The 20,127-nt window shown below is 38.3% G+C and overlaps 1 protein-coding gene across 1 annotated transcript in view; it reads right to left on the bottom strand.

Moving 5' to 3' along the window:
• Positions 1 to 4,380: 4,380 nt before the first annotated feature.
• The window catches only part of LOC127630476 (metalloprotease TIKI2), a 185,733-nt gene continuing 169,986 nt past the window's right edge, over positions 4,381 to 20,127 (bottom strand). Inside the window, exon 6 of the mRNA XM_052108026.1 lies at positions 4,381 to 4,525. Coding sequence (XP_051963986.1) covers positions 4,396 to 4,525 — 130 coding nt within the window. The 3' untranslated portion in view covers positions 4,381 to 4,395. The remainder of the gene's footprint in view (positions 4,526 to 20,127) is intronic.

The following is a 20,127-nucleotide window of genomic DNA, read 5'->3' as shown; positions in this document are numbered from 1 at the left end:
GAGAATATAAATATTACTGAAAAATCCACTGAGATCATATCAATAAAATGACAAACATGGATCCAGACATGAGGTTTGTGCTGATTCAATCATTGCCACTGTCCCAAAATGTTTGAGATTATTGTGGATATCCATTTTACCTGTGTGACATCGCCATCCAAACTCCTCACTGATACTAGTGTTTAAAAATAATCTGAAAACACAAATCAAAACAAAATGTTATGCTTTTGAACTGTTCTCAATTATGTATGCCCACTACAATTGGATGAAGAGTAGGCTTTTCACTTATCACATTAAAGTAATAGATTTGAATAAATTAACATTTTGTAATTAGATACTCACCTTCATGTTGTTCCAAACACATATTCTTCCATGGAACACAAAAGGAGATGTAAGGCAGAATGTTAGCCTTAGTCACCATTCACTTTCATTGCATGGAAATAAAAAAAAAAGCAAAGAAATAAAATGGTGACAAAGGCAAACGTTCTGCATAACATTCCCTTAACTTTTGGAATAAAGCCTCTATTTGCCTCTATAGGTCCAAAGTGTAATAATTTTTGTCTATAAAATATAAAATATACTTTATTAGCATATCACCTGATAGCCTGAAATATACAATTTGGTAAGAACTGAGAAATGTATGTATTGTAATAGAGAAATTAATTAGATTGTTAATTATAAAAATGTTATTTACATTTTATAGACTTGATCAGTGGTTGCCAAACATTTTCTAACTCCATAACCCTTTTCACATTTAATCACTTTCTCTACCCCAGGGAGGCCATTTGTATTATTGTATTGAAAAAATAAACAGTAAATGAAAGGTTTTTCAATATTTAGGTGAACTACTCTAACTGGTGGCTCCCTTTTTGAGCACAGACCTGACAGGGAAATACACAAAATGAAAAGAGTGCAGTACATGAGCCCTGGTCTATTTTTAAAGAATAAAAGAGTAAAGACGCTGACTACCACACCTTGAGTTGCAAGTTCGAATACAGGGCTTGCTGAGTGACTCAGTCAGGCTTCCTGAGCAACCAACAGGCCTGGTTTCTAGGGTGGGTGAAGTCACGTTGGGTTAACTTCCTTGTGGTCACTATAATGTGGTTCTCGCTCTCGCTGGGGCGCATGGTGAGTTGAGCGTGGATGCTGCTGAGAATACAGTGGGCAACGAATTTCACCAAAAGATGAGTAGTTTGCATCTATGGAAATTTCTGTCACTCTGCACAACATGTTTTTTTTTTTTTGTTATCTTACAAGTCACTAATATTATTTATCTGAACTGTTGACCTGATGACCTTCATGAGCTGGAACAATCCTCTATGTTCTACTAATGTCTATTGTGATCATAGCCCTGCACATTGCTTGAAAACACTCACTTGCACAGAGAAACAATTTCTAACTGACACTTTATTCCCATTGCCCTCTGTTTTACTAGTCTTACTCATTAACCAGTGCTGGAGGATTGATTTAATATATTTCGAGCTGGAGAAACTAACCGGTATCACCTATGAGAATGAGCAGCAACATAGGATGAAGAGGAATTGGATCCCAGATGAGCTCTGAGCTGTGTTATAAATGCTGGTCCAGATGGCAGTGAAAGGGTATGTGCTCCCAGAATTCTGTTGAGCCAACTCTCTCACCCAATGTTGTTCTTCCTCCTGCGTTCTGTCAGACTTATTGTCTTAGTTCATTTCAACATGCTTTTCTTGGCATGGAGGTGTCAGACACTTCCTTCTCTCTCTTCCTCTCACACCGCCCCTCTGTTGTGTTCATCACCCTGTTCTAGCTTCATTATTGTTCTGGTTTGCTTTTTTCACCTGGATGCCCTTCCTTGCATCCTTTCTTTATTTCTCTCTGTCCTTCTGTGCAATCTCTCCAAAAGAGCATGAGACAGTGCGAGAAAGAGAGCAAGGGAGAGAAAGGTCACTCTTGGTTGAGTGGTTTCACCCCTCCCAAGGCACTGCAAGAGTCTGAACCATATGCTCACATGATGGAGAAGTTTCTGTACAGGCATTCTTCTGCATTGCATACTTGCAGGTTAGTATTGGATAACAAATGGAGTTGCAATGAAATGTGTTTATTTTTCATTTTATACTGTATATTGGGTTACACTATAGGTCCATATTTAGCATTTATATGTGTACCTGCATGTAACATGTGCAAGAGTGTGTGCAAATGTTGGCCCTTTTGTGTTGACACAGCAGCGTTTTAAAGAGCCTGACCGGCGAGTGGATGAATGAGTGTGTGTGTGTGTGCATGTGAAGGGGATCCTGTTGAGAGTATTTGTGTACACAGATGCAGATTGGGGAGAAAAAGAGAGAGGGTGAGCAAGAGAGAGAAAGAGAGCGAGAGAGAGAGAGAGAGAGAGAGAGAGAGAGAGAGAGAGAGAGGGAGAGAGGTGATTGGCCAATGTGTTAGTGTGGAGAGGGCAATCGAGGGGATCGTCTTCCCCGCTGGCCCTTGCCTGGCCCCAGCCATGGTTCTCCAGGGGTCCCTCAGTTCCTTTGGAAAAACATTTCAGCCCCTCTCACCTCTGAACCCAGCTCTCTGCCTGTTTATCTTGGCTGTGCTGCCTGACAGCTTTACTGATGTTCAACACAGCCACACAGGGTTAGAAGGAAAGGGAGACAGATAGGGAGAGATGGACAGAGAGAGAGAGAGAGAGAGAGAGAGAGGGAGGGGAGGAAACGTGGTAGAGTTGGTTTACCCTGATCCTAATCGCCAAATTTTGGAGCCTTTTTTGGAGGTCTCATTCAGTAATTCTACAGTGATGCTGGAGTAAAGATGGGAGAAAAAGAGAGATACAGCGAGGGGGAGTTGATTATAATGTTTTCCTCTATGACTGTTCACACAACAGCAGAATATGGTTGTGAGTCATGTCTGAAGAGCTAAATATGTTCATACACAGTCCAGTATGAAAAAGAGTGACAACCACATTATACAATCCAAACTTGTTATGAAAAGCATTTTAAAAACCTCTAGTTGTTTAATCCATGTCTTCAGAAGAGATATGATTAACAGATTCATATTTAAATCCTTTTTACTCTCAATCCCCACTTTTACATTCTTCTTTTTTCCCTTTTCCTCCCAATTTGGCATGCCCAATTCCCAATGTGCTTTTAAGTCCTTGTGGTTGTGTAGTGATTCGCCTCAATCTGGGTGGCAGAGGACGAATCCCAGCTGCCTCCACATCTGAGACTGTCAACCCTTGCATCTTATCACGTGGCTTGTTGAGCACGTTGCCACGGAGACAGCACGCCCCACTGTGAACGAACCACATTATAGTGACCATGAGGAGGTTACCCCATGTAAATCTACCCTTCCTAGCAACCGGGCCAATTTGGTTGCTTAGGAGACCTGGATGGAGTCGCGCATTATGCCCTGGGATAGCAAACTCTAGGGGTGGATGCCAGCGTCTTTACCACTGAGCTTACCCATGCCCCCTTTCTTTTTGTGTTTTTGCTGATTTGCATTCTTCGAGCATATCACCACCTAATCGTTTTTCTGGATTGCTTTTATGCTGCATTTATGTGCATTTTGGAAAATTTTGGTCAACATTCTCTTGCATTGTGTGGACCAGCAGAGCTGAGATATTCTTCTAAAAACCTTTGTTTGTCTTCAGCAGAAGATAGATAGTCACACATCTGAATTCATAGATGTTTTAGCTCTTTTGTTGTATTATTTATGCTTTTTTGCATATAGTTGTTTGGTGTAATGTCACCATTAGGGTGATTTGTGTCTCTTTGGTCAATCGCACTATCTCAGTTCTCTTAGTGTATGTGCAGATGATGTGCATGTGAAAATAATTATATAATAACTGACCTAGAATCAGTCATTATCTTTATTTGAGCTGTGCTGTTGTTTGATCTAAAATTGAATCAATTCATTTAAAATGTACAACAGTAGAAACAACAATATTTAAATTCAAATCTGAGTTAAGTTTTCTTGCGTGTAGTTAACTCAACTTAAATAGTTAAGTTTACTCTACTTGAAAACCAAGTTAACTGAACTTAAATACTCAAGTTTTGGGAGACCCATAACTCAGTGGAATTGAAAGAACGAGTTTACTCAATCAAATGAGTACAGTGAACTTCTTAGGGTTTTCAGTGAACCTTATAGATAAAAAGTCTTAATGTTTACCAGAATTTAAACTATGTAAATACTTAAAGACAGAATGAAAAGTCTTGAAATGTACTATTGTTATCCATTACTAAGGTTACAGCCATTAAAAGCATATTAGAATAGAGGGTTAACTTCAGTTTATACAGATCATACAGACAGTTTACGATTCTGTTTTGTTCTCCACAGGACTTCAAAATATTTAAATGAATGTAGTAACAAGATATTTGAGATTTGAGTGGTGGTGGCGTAGTGGCTAAAGCACATAACTGTTAATCAGAAGGTTGTTGGTTCGATCCCCACAGCCACCACCATTGTGTCCTTGAGCAAAGCACTTAACTCCAGGTTGCTCCGGGGGGATTGTCCCTGTAATAACTGCACTGTAAGTCGCTTTGGATAGAAGCGTCTGTCAAAGAAAAGAAAAAAGAAATAAAAATACATTTGCTTTGCATTCATCCAAAAGATCTGCAAGATGTATCTTTTGTGTCTAAACAGAAGTTAGTCCACAACAATTACTGGTGATCAATCACCTGAAACAGTGCCTTGACAGATGTGTTTGTTTGTAAAAACGTTTGCTTGTCTTATTAGTCTCAGTGGTCACAGATGCAAATCACATCCGTATGTGTCTCTTGTCCAGTGTTGGGGTAACGTGATAAAAGTAACATAAGTTACATAATCAGATTACTTTGTCAAGCAACGAGTAAAGTAACACAATCATTTATTTTAGACCATAATATCTGAGTTACCTTTTTAATAAATAATGCATTGGTTTTGTACACTTCTACTGTCCCTGTATTGCAAGAAATCAGGAGTAAAAGTGTGCAAACGTCGGGGAGGAGATGTAGTGCATAATTGGCATTGTAGGTCTATAGAAGGTGAGGCCAGAGACTATTTAGCAGAGATGAGTCACTCCTATTAAAATAAATGGGAGAAATTGGAATGCCCAACCAGGAAGCTCTAGCATCCAACAGTCAATGGATGTAGAAAGGAAGTCCCACCTTGCAGGTAAAAGAGCCAATCACCTTTTTGTCTGTCAATCAACTCGCTAACACACATGCAATTTTCGTGCTTTAAAGTAATATGAGGTCAACATTCTGTTGAGTAAAACGCAATTGAACCATTTGTAAATACACAAATCATTAAACACGTTTAGGTACTATGAGTTACCAGTAAACTCGTAAATTATGTACAATTCTTCATGAGATCGGGTAAGACTTTATCCTTAAAACATTTTGTATCATTCTTTATGACATCATCCACATTCTCACACAACATTCTGCAATACTTCATGACATCATCCAACCTCTCACGAATACTATATGAAGGTATGACATCACCCAGTGACCCAACACAACTTAAACAGAAAAGAACTGAAAATATTGCGTAGTATTAAGACATTATCAACCCACTAATTTAAACAATTACTTGTTTATTCACTGAAATACACAACATTCTACTGCATAAGTTATAGCATCATCCATCCTCTCCTTCTGTTCTGTCTGGCATCACTGTGGAAACAGTGCTACAGTAAAAACAGCTGTTAGAAACAGAGGTTATGAGGGTCAGTCACAGGCTGAGAGAAAGATCTGTGTAGGCCTGTCAGTAGTTACAAAGATTTTAACATCTGGCATGGCCCTAGAGAGAGAGGGGAGATAGAGAGAGAGAGTAAAAGTGCTGTATGTCTTCGCATTGACAGTCTAACCCTGTCTGACCTTTGACTCCTGCTGTCTCTCACTCTCAGCCAAAACAGGACATTAGTTAGCAATAGAATCTCCCTTTCATTACTACTCCCTGTAGATTACTCATCAAAGCCTCTATCATACATGGATATATATTTGTGTTTATCATAATAGAATGGATTTCAAGGGAGAACTCAGCAGCCAAAAAAGTTATATATAATTGCTGATATATCTTTACATATCTCTCTTCCCATCACCCAAATCCACACCTAGTCGGCTACTGTTTAACCTTTTTTAATGCACTTTGAACACTTGTCATTTCAGTTGCATGGTACATGCATATGGTAATCATATTCCTATGGTAACTGTGGCCTATTTTTCAATATTTGATACCATCATGGTACTGCCACAGTAGGCAACATTTTTTAAATGAGAATTTTGAGAAACTTCACGTGAATAAAAACACAGTTGACTATTTAAACATTTCAAAGCTACAGTTGCCACGTAGTTTGTACAGTAACTAGCTTTTTAGCTTAGTTAATATTTCTGTAGAGTACAGCGGTTTAGTTAGAGTACAGTTGCCAAACACTGTTGAGTCTGTGAAGGGAGGACAGGTGACAAATGAAGGGTTATGAGAATATTATGAAAGAGTCAGATGGGAAACAGGGATGTCTGCCATTTTAAAAAAGACAAATCTGAATAAAAATTCATTATAAGCTGTGTAGTTTTTAGTTTTGACTTGTAGAAGTTATGAATTGCTGGTAATGTAGAATTTAGTAGCCAAATTGGCTGGTTTGAGAAATTTTTTTAAATAGGAATTGATATAGATAAAAAGTGTATCCTACTCAGTCCAGAGATATAGGAAACTTCACAAACAAACAATGTTTAGTTTAAAAAATATGAATATCTGCTAGTGCTGTTAAAAAGCAAAATGCAGTGATCCTGCTTATCTGGATCAGGGAACTTTATAATATCACATTTTCATTTCAAATTTACACAAGCACATAATATCTGATTTAGTATTCTGATATATGATAATGTTTATTTTCACCAGCGTTGAAAGATAAAAAGAAGCAAAACACATGTCCTGTGTCTGCGGCTTGTGACATTTTAAACTTACCGGTTTAGCAAAGGTTGTACAACAAACCCTGTGTTCAAGTTTGTATTAAGATTCATGTGCCAGAGGTTCTCAGAGGGAAAATAGTAATTTTATAGATCAAGGGGCATCTGAGTGTAAATTATCTTTTCGGTATATTTGACAGTGTCAAATACACTATTTATTTCATATTATGGATGAATGATTAAGTACTTTATATCCAGTCATTTTATTTTGTTGGGCATTTTAATGGAATATAACTGGGAGAGTTTCACATCATAGTTGAAAAATCAGTTTGTACATTTTTCGTCAGCTTATAAACCATTTACAGAAGATTCTCGTCATTATTTGTCAACAGAAACACTTAATACTGAAGTTTTTTAACAGCGCCTTCTAGACTAGACTAGCTGGTTTGTTTTTAATTGTGTGTCTTATATCCAATGTCTTAAGCTGTACTTTGCTCAGTATGCCGTGCCCACCAGTCCACCACTCTCGAACATGTAAACATATTTCAATGCAAATAAACCCATTAATAGTAAACTCTTTTGCAAATTTGTGAGTTACCTTACAGTTTTATCTAAAGTGACTTGCAGTACACTTATCACAGGGGCAGCCCCCTGGAGCATCATAAAGTTGAGTGCTTTGCATCAAGCAAGACATTCTGTCGATCACTTGGTTTCTATTTCTGCTGTGATGTGCTCTAGCCTCCTCCACTGTGAACTCTCAGTGGTCCAAAATCCTGCTCCTCATTACTGTACATAAACATTTTGTATGCTCTGATTGGCTGTGGTTGAATCTTTTAGCATCCATCTGGTTAGGACACCATTTAAGAATGACAGCAGTCTGACCCACCCTAAAACCTTTCATCCTCGACCCCTCTCACTACCTCCTGTCCCATGGGCACCTTTGCTGTTTGTTTGGTATATGTCAAGTTTATGGCAAACTGTGTCTGATCTAGAATAATAACATGTGTGTTCCACATTAGGGGTTGGGAGAGTCCACAGAGAGAAGGAGTGTGAACAAGGCAGGAGTATGCAGAAACCTGGAGAAATGGTGAGAAAAAGTGAAGAAGGCTAATTGATTTGATAAAAAAACGGATTAAGAGGAAAATAAAGAGTATACAATTAAGAGGCAGGACATTTTTAAAGTTCTTACCTTTTTTCCTGAAGCTTGCTGAGTATGGACACCCCGCTTAGAAATGCCAACTGGATCAGAAGTGACTGATGAGCTGAATTGAAGGGATGTGACGAGGGTGGTAGAGCAAAAGAGAGAGCAAGTGCTACAAGCCAAGAGGGGGAGCCGAAGAAAGAGTGAGAGGGCATTCTGAGGCCATCCCAACCAAAGGGTGAAAGGGACAGGAAAAAAGACAAATGACAAATCTGATAAAGGTTCTCTGAATAGTTGTGGCCATATTAAGAACAGGGCTATCTGGGCTGCACATCTGCAGAATCCATTACAGGGTGTGCAATGTACTCGGTGTTTTTTTCTGCCTGGATGGCCCAAGACCATGCGGCAAAGCTGAGCTCAGGTTTCGCCTGTGTGAGGCAGGGGGCTGTCTCCTGTTGACGCGTGATGATTTAGTCAGGTGTGAGCGTGCATTTTCCAATTTGGGGGAAAATAAATTAGAAGTGATTTTTTATGAGGGCTGTGTCCCAGTTCCCTGCCTTGCAATCCACCCCTACTGTGCACTGTCAACCCAACTGATGTGTTTATTAAGAGCATGGCGGTTGGACCTCCGGGCCCTTGCAAGAGCACATACTTAACTAACTCATCGACTTGCATGTCTAAACATGAACACACACAAACAAACACACATACAGTGGGTTCAAAGGTCTGAGACCACATTGAAAATCTGGAAATAAACTGTTTTAGGAGCTTAAAAATTTAAATAAAGAAACGTCAGACTATAATATAAAAGAAATGTAAAATATGTTAGATTAAGTCACTAATCATATAAGCAAATATGTGGCATTGATCAGATTTCCTTGCTACCATTAAAGCACACAAGATGCTATCAGGAAAATTCTCAGATAATTCTGGAATAACATGGATCATCAGATTTGCACAAACTTGTGGAGCTCGAGAGCATGCTGCCTTTAAAGTAAAAGGGAACATATCAAATACTAAGAAATTCATGATAATTAATCAGTTTAGCTTTTAACTCAAACCTTGGATGGACTCGGGAGTCAGTTTGACCCATTTTAACTTTTAACAATGATTTACATCCATTTAACTTTACATTTTCAGCCTGAAACGTCATGACATCCTCAACAGAGGTGATCAGAACATGACAATGTATTTGTTTTAGAACATAAAACAAATCTACAAAAAAATCTGTACTTTGTACCTCAGAGTAAAGTTGATCCGGATCATATAAAAACTTACAAGAAAGCTTTAAAATGGTAGAAAAGTTTAAAATGTTCTTATAAATACACTCATACTCATAATTTCACACACACACACACATGCACGCACACACACACACACACACACACACACACACACACACACACACACACACACACACACACACTCATTGACAACAGACACAAATGCAAACACAAGTTTTTTTATTGATATTAATTTGTTCAAAAGGTATTTTACTGTTAATTCGGTGTTCATGATATGTTAATTAAATGTTCTACATGTTAAAATTAAATATATAAATGAAAAATAAACACCTGGAAAAAAAGTATAAATAATGCAAATTAAAGCTAATAGTTAGTGGATTATTTTGTTCAAATAATCATCAGAAGAGTTTCAAAGGGAATGCTAGTCCAACATGACATGCATTAAAAATATTGAGTGTACCTTTAATTGTCATGAAAATAACATCTCAATGAAAGAAAAACATGCTAATTGTCTTAAAAATAAGCTTATTTTTCTTTCATGCAATTTTTTTTCATTTGATTTTTTTACTGAAATATGACGTTTTCGCAAAATTCACCAATTCATACATACAGTATACCACTTAATATTTGTGAATTAAAAATCCTGTAATTCGTGAGCACAGTTAGGATAAAGTACTAAGCTCTTAATACTTATATTTTTTTAACAATATAAGTTGTTAAGCTAATATGATCTCTGTTGTGTTGAAATTTCATGTGCTTGGCAGTCTCATTTGTATTTAAAGATGAAACTCTGATTCTAACATCATATGCTGGTAAAGAAAAAATATTTTTTTTTTCCCCTCTCACTGCATTTTCCCCTGTGCTGCTTGAAGAGTAATATTTTTGCAGAGGAGGGTGCAGTAAGTAGTCTGTGCCCAAGGAAGCGCCCTGACTGAGCTCTGCAGGAGGCTTGGCTCAGGAAACCCAAACCCTCAGTGACCTCTGACCTTTGCTACTGCGCCAGCATCTGCACCAGAGAAAGAAAGATTGAAAAGGAGGAATAGACCAAGATGAACAGTGTAAGACAAAGACAGAAAGTAGAGATTGAGGACAGACAATGAGCTTAATAGAGGTTGGAGTGAGAGAAAAAGCAACTGTGTTAGATGGAAAATGAAAGTCAGAAAAATAGTAGCAGAAAATAAATAGACAAAGACAGTGGTGCCATATTACGCTCTGTGACTGTCCAAAAAGACTTTGTGCTAATGTTTGGTTTGAGTGGTTAGAAAAAAGTCTGAAATCTGTTCTATTACTGTAATACTCTGACAGCGGTAGTGATAATGACAAAGACAGATCACAAAAGCAGCGGCCGGAAATGAGCCCTCCTAACCATCAAGAAAACAGTAGTGCGTGTCTCCTCTCTGAGGTTTAATTTCATTATATATAGGTGAGACCAGGGCTAGTTGTCACAATGGCTATACCTCTTAGACACACAAATGCTTATTTGCTCTAGTAATGGTTTTGTATGTTGGTTTCAAACATGCTAATTTTTTATTTTTACTTTTGTGAAATCTATTTTCCAAATTAAATTTAATTAACCATCATACTTTGATGGTTGACAATATTTTTATAGGTTGTAATTTCATGCAATTAATGAATTATAATATCTGTTCAACAAAACTATTGTTTGCTATTTTTGTATTTTATATTTTACATTTTTGCTCTTTTGAGCACGTTTACATTCACCAAATTTATACTGTATGTTCGTGTCTTTTTAAAGGTGTCATTCCATAAGTGTTTTCTTATGCGAGGGACACATCCCGCCATCAGATCAGCATGAGAACTACATTCACTTTTTGGGCCACGCAGAGACAGCTCTCGTAGAGATAGATTGCCCTCACTGTGAGGGCATGTGTCTCAAGATGCTTCGCTCACAATCGCCCATGTTCTGAGGGACGGATCAGCCTCACGTGCACTTCCCCCCACCTCTTGTGTGACTCACGATGGATCACATTAGGACGCATGGTGGGGGCCGCGAGGTCGAGCAGGATGAATTTGAGGTGGACATCATGCTGGCACATGCCCCGCGAGCCCCTCAGTCTCTGTATACTGCGTGTATGCCAATGCAGTATGTGCATGACGAGCCTGGCCCTCTGTAGGAGTGTGCCGCCTCGTCACGTTCAGCGGTTCTGATGCTGGGGATGATGATGTTATGTCTCTAGCTGCATCTGGCGAGTGGTCAGTGGATGGCCAAAGAGCTCGGTCTCGAGCAGTCTCCAGAGAAACCTGAAAAACCTTGCCATTATGTATGGTTTGTGCAGTTCGGACGCCGTCAAGCAACCACGATCCGCTCTCCCTGGAAGTTCATAATGAACTGACAAAATCCTGGCAAGTGCCCTATTCAGCTTGCTCGCAGAGCGATTCCACTCTTCTCAATAAAGTGGACCACGGGGAACACAAAAGTTATGCCCAACTACCCCCACTGAAAGAGGCTGTAGTGACACATCTCTGCCCGGCGAGAAGCAGGGTGTGGAACTCACGGCCCGTTCATCTTTCTGAAGAATTAACTTCAGCACTGTCTGGAAAAGCATACACAGTGGTAGGCCAAACTGGTTCAGCACTCTACGTGATTACGATGCTCCAAGTTTTCCAAGCTAAGCTACTCAAACAAATGATCCAGAGATGTTCAAAGAGCTCCGCATAGCAATGGATTTAACGCTGCGAGCCACGAAAGTTACTGCATAGGCCATTGGTTAGTCAACGAGCAACCTGATGTTTTTGGATACTCACATCTGGCTGACCCTCACGGAAATGTGCAACGCTGTAAAATACGCTCTATTTGATGCTCCAGTGTCTCCAGCTGGCCTTTTCAGAAGCTCTGTGGATAGATTTGTTGACCACTATGTCACGACTCAGTAACACTCACAGGCTATGATACGTTTTATAGCAAAACGGAGCAGTACTTCATCACAACCGGCTTACTCCCACTCTGGCCAGCAGCCGGCCAAAAACCCCACACCAGCTGCCTCAGCGCCGGCAAATTTCACCACCAAGCTGCTGGTAAATCCTTGCAAGCCTTGAGCCAAAAGAAGGCAGCAGCCTCAGCGCAAGCCCTGTGCTGAATGGAACCACGAATGTTGTTCAATATGTTGTTTTCTGTTTCTCACATTAATCACATGTAATAAAGTTTGCACATTATGCACAACCACTTCCCAATGGTGAGCAGTGCATTAAGTACAGCACTCACACGAGATGCTCACACTTTTTTAATAAAGGGCTTTCCCATTTGGCGCATTATATCTTGTAATGAATGTACAGAGATTGCAAAAAGAGTACAGCGCTCTCCTTTTTAGTAGTTCATGCGTGCGCACCTCATGGTACAGACCATTCTTCGGTGTCTGTTTCAGTTCAAACTGAAAAAAAGTCATTTCATTTTCATGCGCATCGCGGTGATGTACAACTGTCTGGCTCCTCTTGCACCGTAGACAGCGTCAGCCTTCTACCAACAGGGTGTTATGCTGGGTCAAGTTTTCAGAAGGAAAGTGCTGACCACAAATGCATTCAACACAGTTTGTGGCGTGGTATGTAACAGATGCCCGACTTTCTACACCTGGACAGGTGTGAAACAGCTGTGACATGCCAACCGCCTAGAACACTGGTTCCCAAGCCTGTTCCTGTAGGCCCCCCAACACAACACATTTTGGATATTTCCCTAATCAAACATATGGTTGGCAAACACAAGTATGTGTTTCCCCCGATGCGCCTCCTTCATTCTGTCATTAGCAAAGTCTGAGGATCATTTATATGGTCACCCTGGCTTACGAGTCACAGGTTGCGTATTACCCAATTGGTGTTAAATTACACTCAACTACAGGTGTGGCCTCTTCATGGGCATGGACGAACAATGTGTCCTTAAAGACATTTTGTACATCTAATTTTGTAGCAGGATGATCTTCCCAATGCTAATAAAAACCTACAGTAGGCTATTTAATGGCAGGTTCCCATTTTGACAACTTGCCTTTCACGGTTTGACAACATGCCGCAATATCTTTGCAATTTCTTCCCTAGGCAATAATGTTTTTTTTTTTTTATAGCCAAGGTATTAAGCCAATACAGTATGTGCCTACACAGAAATCGACTTATAATAAACATGCCTTGAGAAATATTTACTTGAGTTAAAAGTGTGACAACTAGCCTCACTCTACCCTATAGCCCCTGAAACGTTAAGCCAAGAGATATGTCTTCTACTTCATGTTCATTGGCCATGCAACGCCCCATAGCTGCCATCAGGGGAGTGGCAAGAGATTCTCTAACAACAGGGTTCAAAGTCTTGCACATTTAGGAGTTGCTATAACATGACTGGGAGTGTCAGAGAAAGAGAGGGAGGAAATGACAGTGTAGTTTTCCAGCTCATGCTTTGCTGAGCTGGGTGAGGGGCAGCAATCGGCTGGGTGGTCAATTGAATTGTATGTATGGAAAAACTCAAGGACATAATCACAGGGCTCTCAGATTTCTCTTATTGCTGCTTTATCTCTTTTTCGACCACTCGAAATGCAACTTAAGTTGACTTTCTCTGTTTGGGTTTGTACTTCATGAGTTCCCAGGAGAACAGTAGTCTGAGGGAAATGTTTCTAAAATCATGTGCTTTAACACGTCCCAAAATACCCAACAGCCCAGTTAAGCCAATTTCAGTTTCACTGAAATTGACAGAATGAACAACAGACATATAACACTTTTTTATGTCGTCCAGCACTCAATTTAAGCCCAATTCAATTTGTCCACTTCAGAAATATCAAGCCTAGAGATACACAACATTGTTTGGGAGCTAAGAGGGTGTTGAAATCTGCTGAATGGTATTGTTAACAAAGCTCACAGGACAGTCTGTTTCTTGAACTGACTTTGGGGCCCACTCTAAATGTCAGCTCTGATTGGCATGATTAGATGTGGCGCTATGGGAAGCGCCCTACCACGATCCAACGGAGCAAGCTGTCAGCGGACAGAGAGAAACCCAAACACGGCTGGCCGCAAATCTCGTCCGTACCTCCAAACCCAATACTTTCTGCAAAACATAAATGGTTTCTATTAGGTTGCTCCTGTGGCTTTCTCTCCATTTCTTTCTTCTTGCCCAAGCTGTCTAGTGCTCTTGCTCTTCTTCAAGCACTTACTGTACTTGATTTCTAAAAACAAATCCATACAGCACGATTGAATTAGCAACATCTATTCAATAACAATGATGTAATCCATTTATACTCAGGAATCCAGCTTTAATGCGGCAGTGGAACGTTGGAATGCTGCAGAAAAACAAACGCAGCATAGGAAAATAGACAAAACTGGATAATGGTAGGCAGAGAGGAAGAAAGAGCAAATGAGAAAGAGAGAGAAAATTAGATGGACGGGTAAGAGCATGACAAAACTGATAATAATGTGTGTTCTTTTCCATCAGTCATACTTCGAGTTTTTTAGGCAGAAATTTTTGGCACTTTGTTTAGAAGAGCGCAGAGATAGAACAGGACATTATAAGAAGAGGGAGATAGGGGGAACATGATCATATATGAACCATAGAGTCGCCCAGCACTACAGCTTAGTGAGCATATTAATGAGGGCAATTACATGTGCACCAATATGCTGATAACTACCAAAAATCTGCTCTTTCAAAAATTCCAGCAACGCAAGAACACCATGTTTGCGCAAAATTTGAAATCATTGTGTTATTCTCTGCTTTTGACTACAAAATGTGTTATTTGCACAACACTTGTGCACATTACATAAGAACCCCAGTAAAGGTGTTTACATGCAACATGAAATTGGGGAAATGGTTAAAAATCTATGTGAGCTGGTTTTTGCTTGAACCGTTTCTGACAGATGCACTCAATGTGTCTGACCATGAGAGTTTTCAACTCCGAAAGATCTCATGTTTTGAGGGGGTATCAAGTATTGATACACTGTATTGAGTGAGTTTGGCAGAGAGTAGAGTCACTCAAATACTGATCTTCCATTGAGAGAGAGAGAGAGAGAGAGAGAGAGAGAGAGAGAGAGAGAGAAAGTGGGAGAATGTGTGAGAGTAGTAAAAGTGTTGACAATGCTGAAGCTTGTAACTCAATGCTGACACTGAATACACCATCTTTCCATGCCCAGAGTTGTCTCTCTGCTCCCCCTGCTTAGTTCAGCTGCTTCAACTCATTGAACACAGGGTCGTCTCAATCAAATATTAAAATTCTGTCATTATTTACTCACCCTTACTTTGTTTCAAACCTGTATGACTTTCTTCTTCTGTGGAACACAAAAGGAGATATTAGACAGAATTGCAGCCTCAGTCACCATTCACTTGAATGGAAAAAGATGCAATTAAAGTGAATGGTGACTGAGATTAACAAACTGCCCAGCAACTCCTTTTGTGTTTTACAGAAGAAAGAAAGTCATACAGGTTTGAAACAGCATGAGTAAATTATGACAATTTTAATATTTTTTGGTGAACTATCCCTTTAAAGGCAAATAGCAGAGTCAAACCTCATATCATAAAATGATTATATGATAATATTTTCATTCTTTGTGAGGAGGTTCAAGAGGAGAATTCAGGCTCCTGTCATCTTCTCTTTGCAGTGTCGTAATGTGTTTGCATTATTAATGAACGCAAGGACAGAAGTGACGAAATCAGTCAGAATATCAAAGGAGGGATATAAAAACTGTTGTTATGGAGAGTGTAGAATGCTGGGGCCAAAACAATTATATTTTAGTCACGATCTAAGATAATAGAATTGGAGAAATAAAATAAAAAACACAGACAATCTGATTAATATGTCACTAATCAAGGCCAAAAAACATCTCTGGATCCTTTTCGAATTATAAACAGATGTTTTTTAAGGATGCAATCTAGTAGTTGTGAAAATGGCATCTAGTCCATGTCTTAAAGTGCAAAGTGTATTGGAAGTTTTTTAAATATATATACTGAAATGTACTGAGGTTACTAGAATGTGTTTAAATTTAGGAAGGACAATTTTAATGGTTGCAAGGGTCAGGTGATATTGTCAAATTACACACACATTGTGTCACCTGGCATACCTCATTACTGTAAGGTATACACACAGAGGTGGGGAAGAGGCTATGAGGAGGTATTTACAACCTACAGAGTGACGTGCTAACAGCTTTAACGAGAGAACAGGAGTTAATGTTTAATTTGAAGCTGGTCAAATGGATGCTCACTTTTCTGTATTCCTACAAGATGACAAGGCCATGAAACACTCATATACACCCACACAAACACATACTAAAGATATAAAACTAACAACTTAGTTTATTAATTCTAAGGGCTATGAACAATCATCAACCACAATCACTCCGACCCTGAGTAAACGACAGGAGCAGGATTTGAATGCACTTATTTCTAATGGTGAACGTGGTGTAACAGGATAAATGCAACAATGTAAACTTCTATTAAGGATATCACCTAAAACGTGCATTGCCGTTTTGAATAAAATACTCTCATAGTGCTTATTGCATACTGTGCAGTACATACAGTATGCTAGAACAATATATTTTTTTATAAAACAATATGAGACTGAATAAAATATCAGTTTCAAACAGTTGTTGTCACATGACCTCTTTATGCTGCATGTTTAATTTAGTTAATTAAGGCCTATTTTGCATTTTGAATACAATTTTTGTGTACAAATGTCTAAACTTTTGGCAGTATGATCAAAAAATAACTAATAAATTAATGTCAAAATAAAATAAAATAACCCTTTTTGGGTGCACCAATAAATTAAATTGTGTGCCGATAACGATTATTTAGAACAAATACTGATAGTTAGGTGGTTCAGCTTTTTTATGCTGCCTTTATGAAATGACTATCAATCAATAAATCATATAATGTTTTTAATGTTCTTAACTCAAATTAATTTATTCTGAATAATAAATCTTGTCCCTTTTTACATCAAGTAGCCTCTGCTTTAGCTATAACAAATACATGATATTTCTCGCTGTGTTGAGTTTTAAGGTGAGTAATCAGATTAGTTTATTTAAGGTTTTAACTGTAGTTCCTCCTCATAAAATTCTAGCAGTGCAAAGCTTACAAATTGCAACTGCGCTTACATTGTCAACCAATTCATAGTAATTCTATGGCTAATTGTCAGATGTGTTTTTCTGACTGGAAATAATTGGCTCTGATCATCTGCTATTTTTACAGACTTAACTTTTCTTGAGCTTAATTCGGTCTGTGTTTATCGGAAATCAAAACACAAACCCCAGTGGCCGAAGTGGGAAGTGCTTTCGCTCAGTTTCTGGGTGAAAGGCCCACAGAGGGCTGCCAGAAGCCAGTTGTTGTTTTTTTTATTAACTATAAAGGATAGTAATACAGTGAAGCAGAATGCATATATATATTTTTTTTTACTTTACCCCCAAACCTCAACCCTAAACCTAACCATTAGTGGAGTAAATAATTGAATCTAAGATGGAAAATGGATACTCTGAATCACGCATTAATTCTACACGATTACTTCCTGTTTTTGATGCAGGACTAGAATCCAGAACTCCTTCACTGCTGATACAATGAGCCTCCGGTTGTGCAACAGGAAATAAGTGAATAATTTGAACCAACGTAAAAACGTGTGATGGGAGATGGGGCTGATCAGTAACTCTGCATAATGGGGCAGATATTTGGGTACTGGATCATTCAGAAACAACAAGATGACTTGCTGTGTGATCATGTTGGTTTTTAAACAAAGATAATTGCTTTTATATATTATAATTATTTACTATATTTTATTATATTACTATATTTACATTCTTAATACACATTCCTTGTCTAATTCTAAATTAATCTGTGCATGTTATTCCAAAGAAATTAAAATATTTGTCTCTGTAATATTGAATCGTAATGAAATAACTTTGTTTACCCTGATGGATAAAATCAAGTAATATCAAGTAAATATCCTGATTTATCTAGAAATTTGTGAAATTTCAGAAGTTCATGTTAAAATCAAAGTATACTGTATAATGCACAGTATACTGCATACCACAAAAATAGTAAGATTAGCATGGCAGTATTCTTTTTCAAACATCAGCATCATCTAGGCCCACAGCTACATAGGCTACCTAATGCACAGATTGTTGTCAGTTGAGCCCTATAACGAGTCTGGAGTAGAGGAGAAGAATAACTAACAGGATCACACAGCACATCTTAATTTAGCGCTTTGATTAGCTAATTAGTTAGCAATAATATTAGCTGACTTGACAGAGAACTCAAGTGCACTGTGATGTTAACAGTCTAGACAGTTGCTGTGGAGTTTCTACTAAATAAGAGTCTTTTTAAGCTTCAGGTATGAAAATTCCACCCTGTGTACATCTCTTGTCCATTCTGTTCATTTAACTTCATCCAACACTTAATTTACAGCATGTTACCAACAGACTCAAAAGTATTCCTGGAAAAATAAGGTTGCATATTTGTCTTCGTGCAGTTGTGTGAGTGTGTGTGTGTGTGTGTGTGCCAGGCAGAGGGAAATTAAAACACATTACACTCTCTTGCAATCTCAAGTAGCCTTGACCTCCTGCCCTGAGTGTGGCTTCCCCACAGCTTAGCTCATGCATCTTCAGACAAGCATACATATGCATGAATACATGCCATAGTACAGTTAGAGAACAAGGTAATTGCCCATAGCCGGGTGGGACTGAGGGCAAGAACAAGGTTTTACAGCACAGATGAAAATAAAACATAAGGACTTTGTGGTTCACAGTACAGTTGGAAAGACAAATATTATTTTTTACGAGGGAGAGAGAAGGCTGGGGCTAGCTTTATAAAACACCTTAATGACTGAATAGCTTAAGTATTAAATCTCCCGACCTGAGCTCTGTCAGGGAGTCTGTAGCCTTGCACCAGATAGGAAGAGGGTGAGGCGACGGACCAACCTTGTGAGAGCGGCAATGTGGTCAGGAGGAGATTAAACCCTCCCCACATTCTGCTTTCGATCAATCTTCGGCAGGGACACCTTCTCCATAAATCTTTGTATTGGATAGCTTTTGGTGGTTTAATAATTACCTGCGAATGAATTAACTTCACTTTTTGATGTGAACTCAGAGATTGGGGTGAAAGATGCATTTTTGAACGGTGCGCTGTGCTGCTATTTCCTTGAAATGGAACACTTTGTTTTTTTTTCAATAATGGACAATAGGCTACTGAACCCATGTAAAATATATTATTCAAAATATTAAATAAAAATGACAATAATTCAGTGCAAATAAGTTGATTTTGCATATACTGCTTTAAGCTACAGTACCCTCTCACTGAGAATCTTTAAATTCCACCATACGTGGGTCAAAACAGTGAAGCTCAGTTTTTTGTTCATATCTATTAAATGATTCAAAGATACATTACATTACAAATGCAATTAATTCAAAACAATAATTTATATTAACGTTTTCAATTATGAAAATGTTTCTAATTAATAAATTCAAACTCATTTTGATATTAAAGCACACAAAAATATGTGATTTATAAAAATCATGAAAATAAAAGTCTTGAAAAGGGGAAATTCTTGAAAGAAAAGAGGTTTGTTTGGTTGAGTAGTGCAGAATGTTATTATTATTTAAAAAATAATCTGTGAACAATTTTATTTTAAGATCTTAATATTTAAAAGACTTCTGTCCACCAAATCAAAATCATGTGGTGTAACCAACATAGGCATTTTGTTGTAATGGGGAAAAAAACAAAACACAGAAGACACCTGTACACCCTCGTGACTGTTTAAAGTTAGAAAAAAAAAAACAATATTATTTTTAAATATAATTATTTTTATGAAAAGGCATGATAAAAAAATCATGATATTTGTGAAGCACAATGTTTCATCTTGAAAAATGCGTATGGAAGCTTTTTAACATTTAATTTATGCAAACATGTATTGAAGTTGCAAGGAAA

The sequence above is a fragment of the Xyrauchen texanus genome, chromosome 37 (genome assembly GCF_025860055.1).
Source record: "Xyrauchen texanus isolate HMW12.3.18 chromosome 37, RBS_HiC_50CHRs, whole genome shotgun sequence".
Taxonomy (NCBI): Eukaryota; Metazoa; Chordata; class Actinopteri; order Cypriniformes; family Catostomidae; genus Xyrauchen; species Xyrauchen texanus.
Note: the sequence above shows the minus strand (reverse complement) of the source record. Positions and strands in the feature narration are given on the sequence as shown.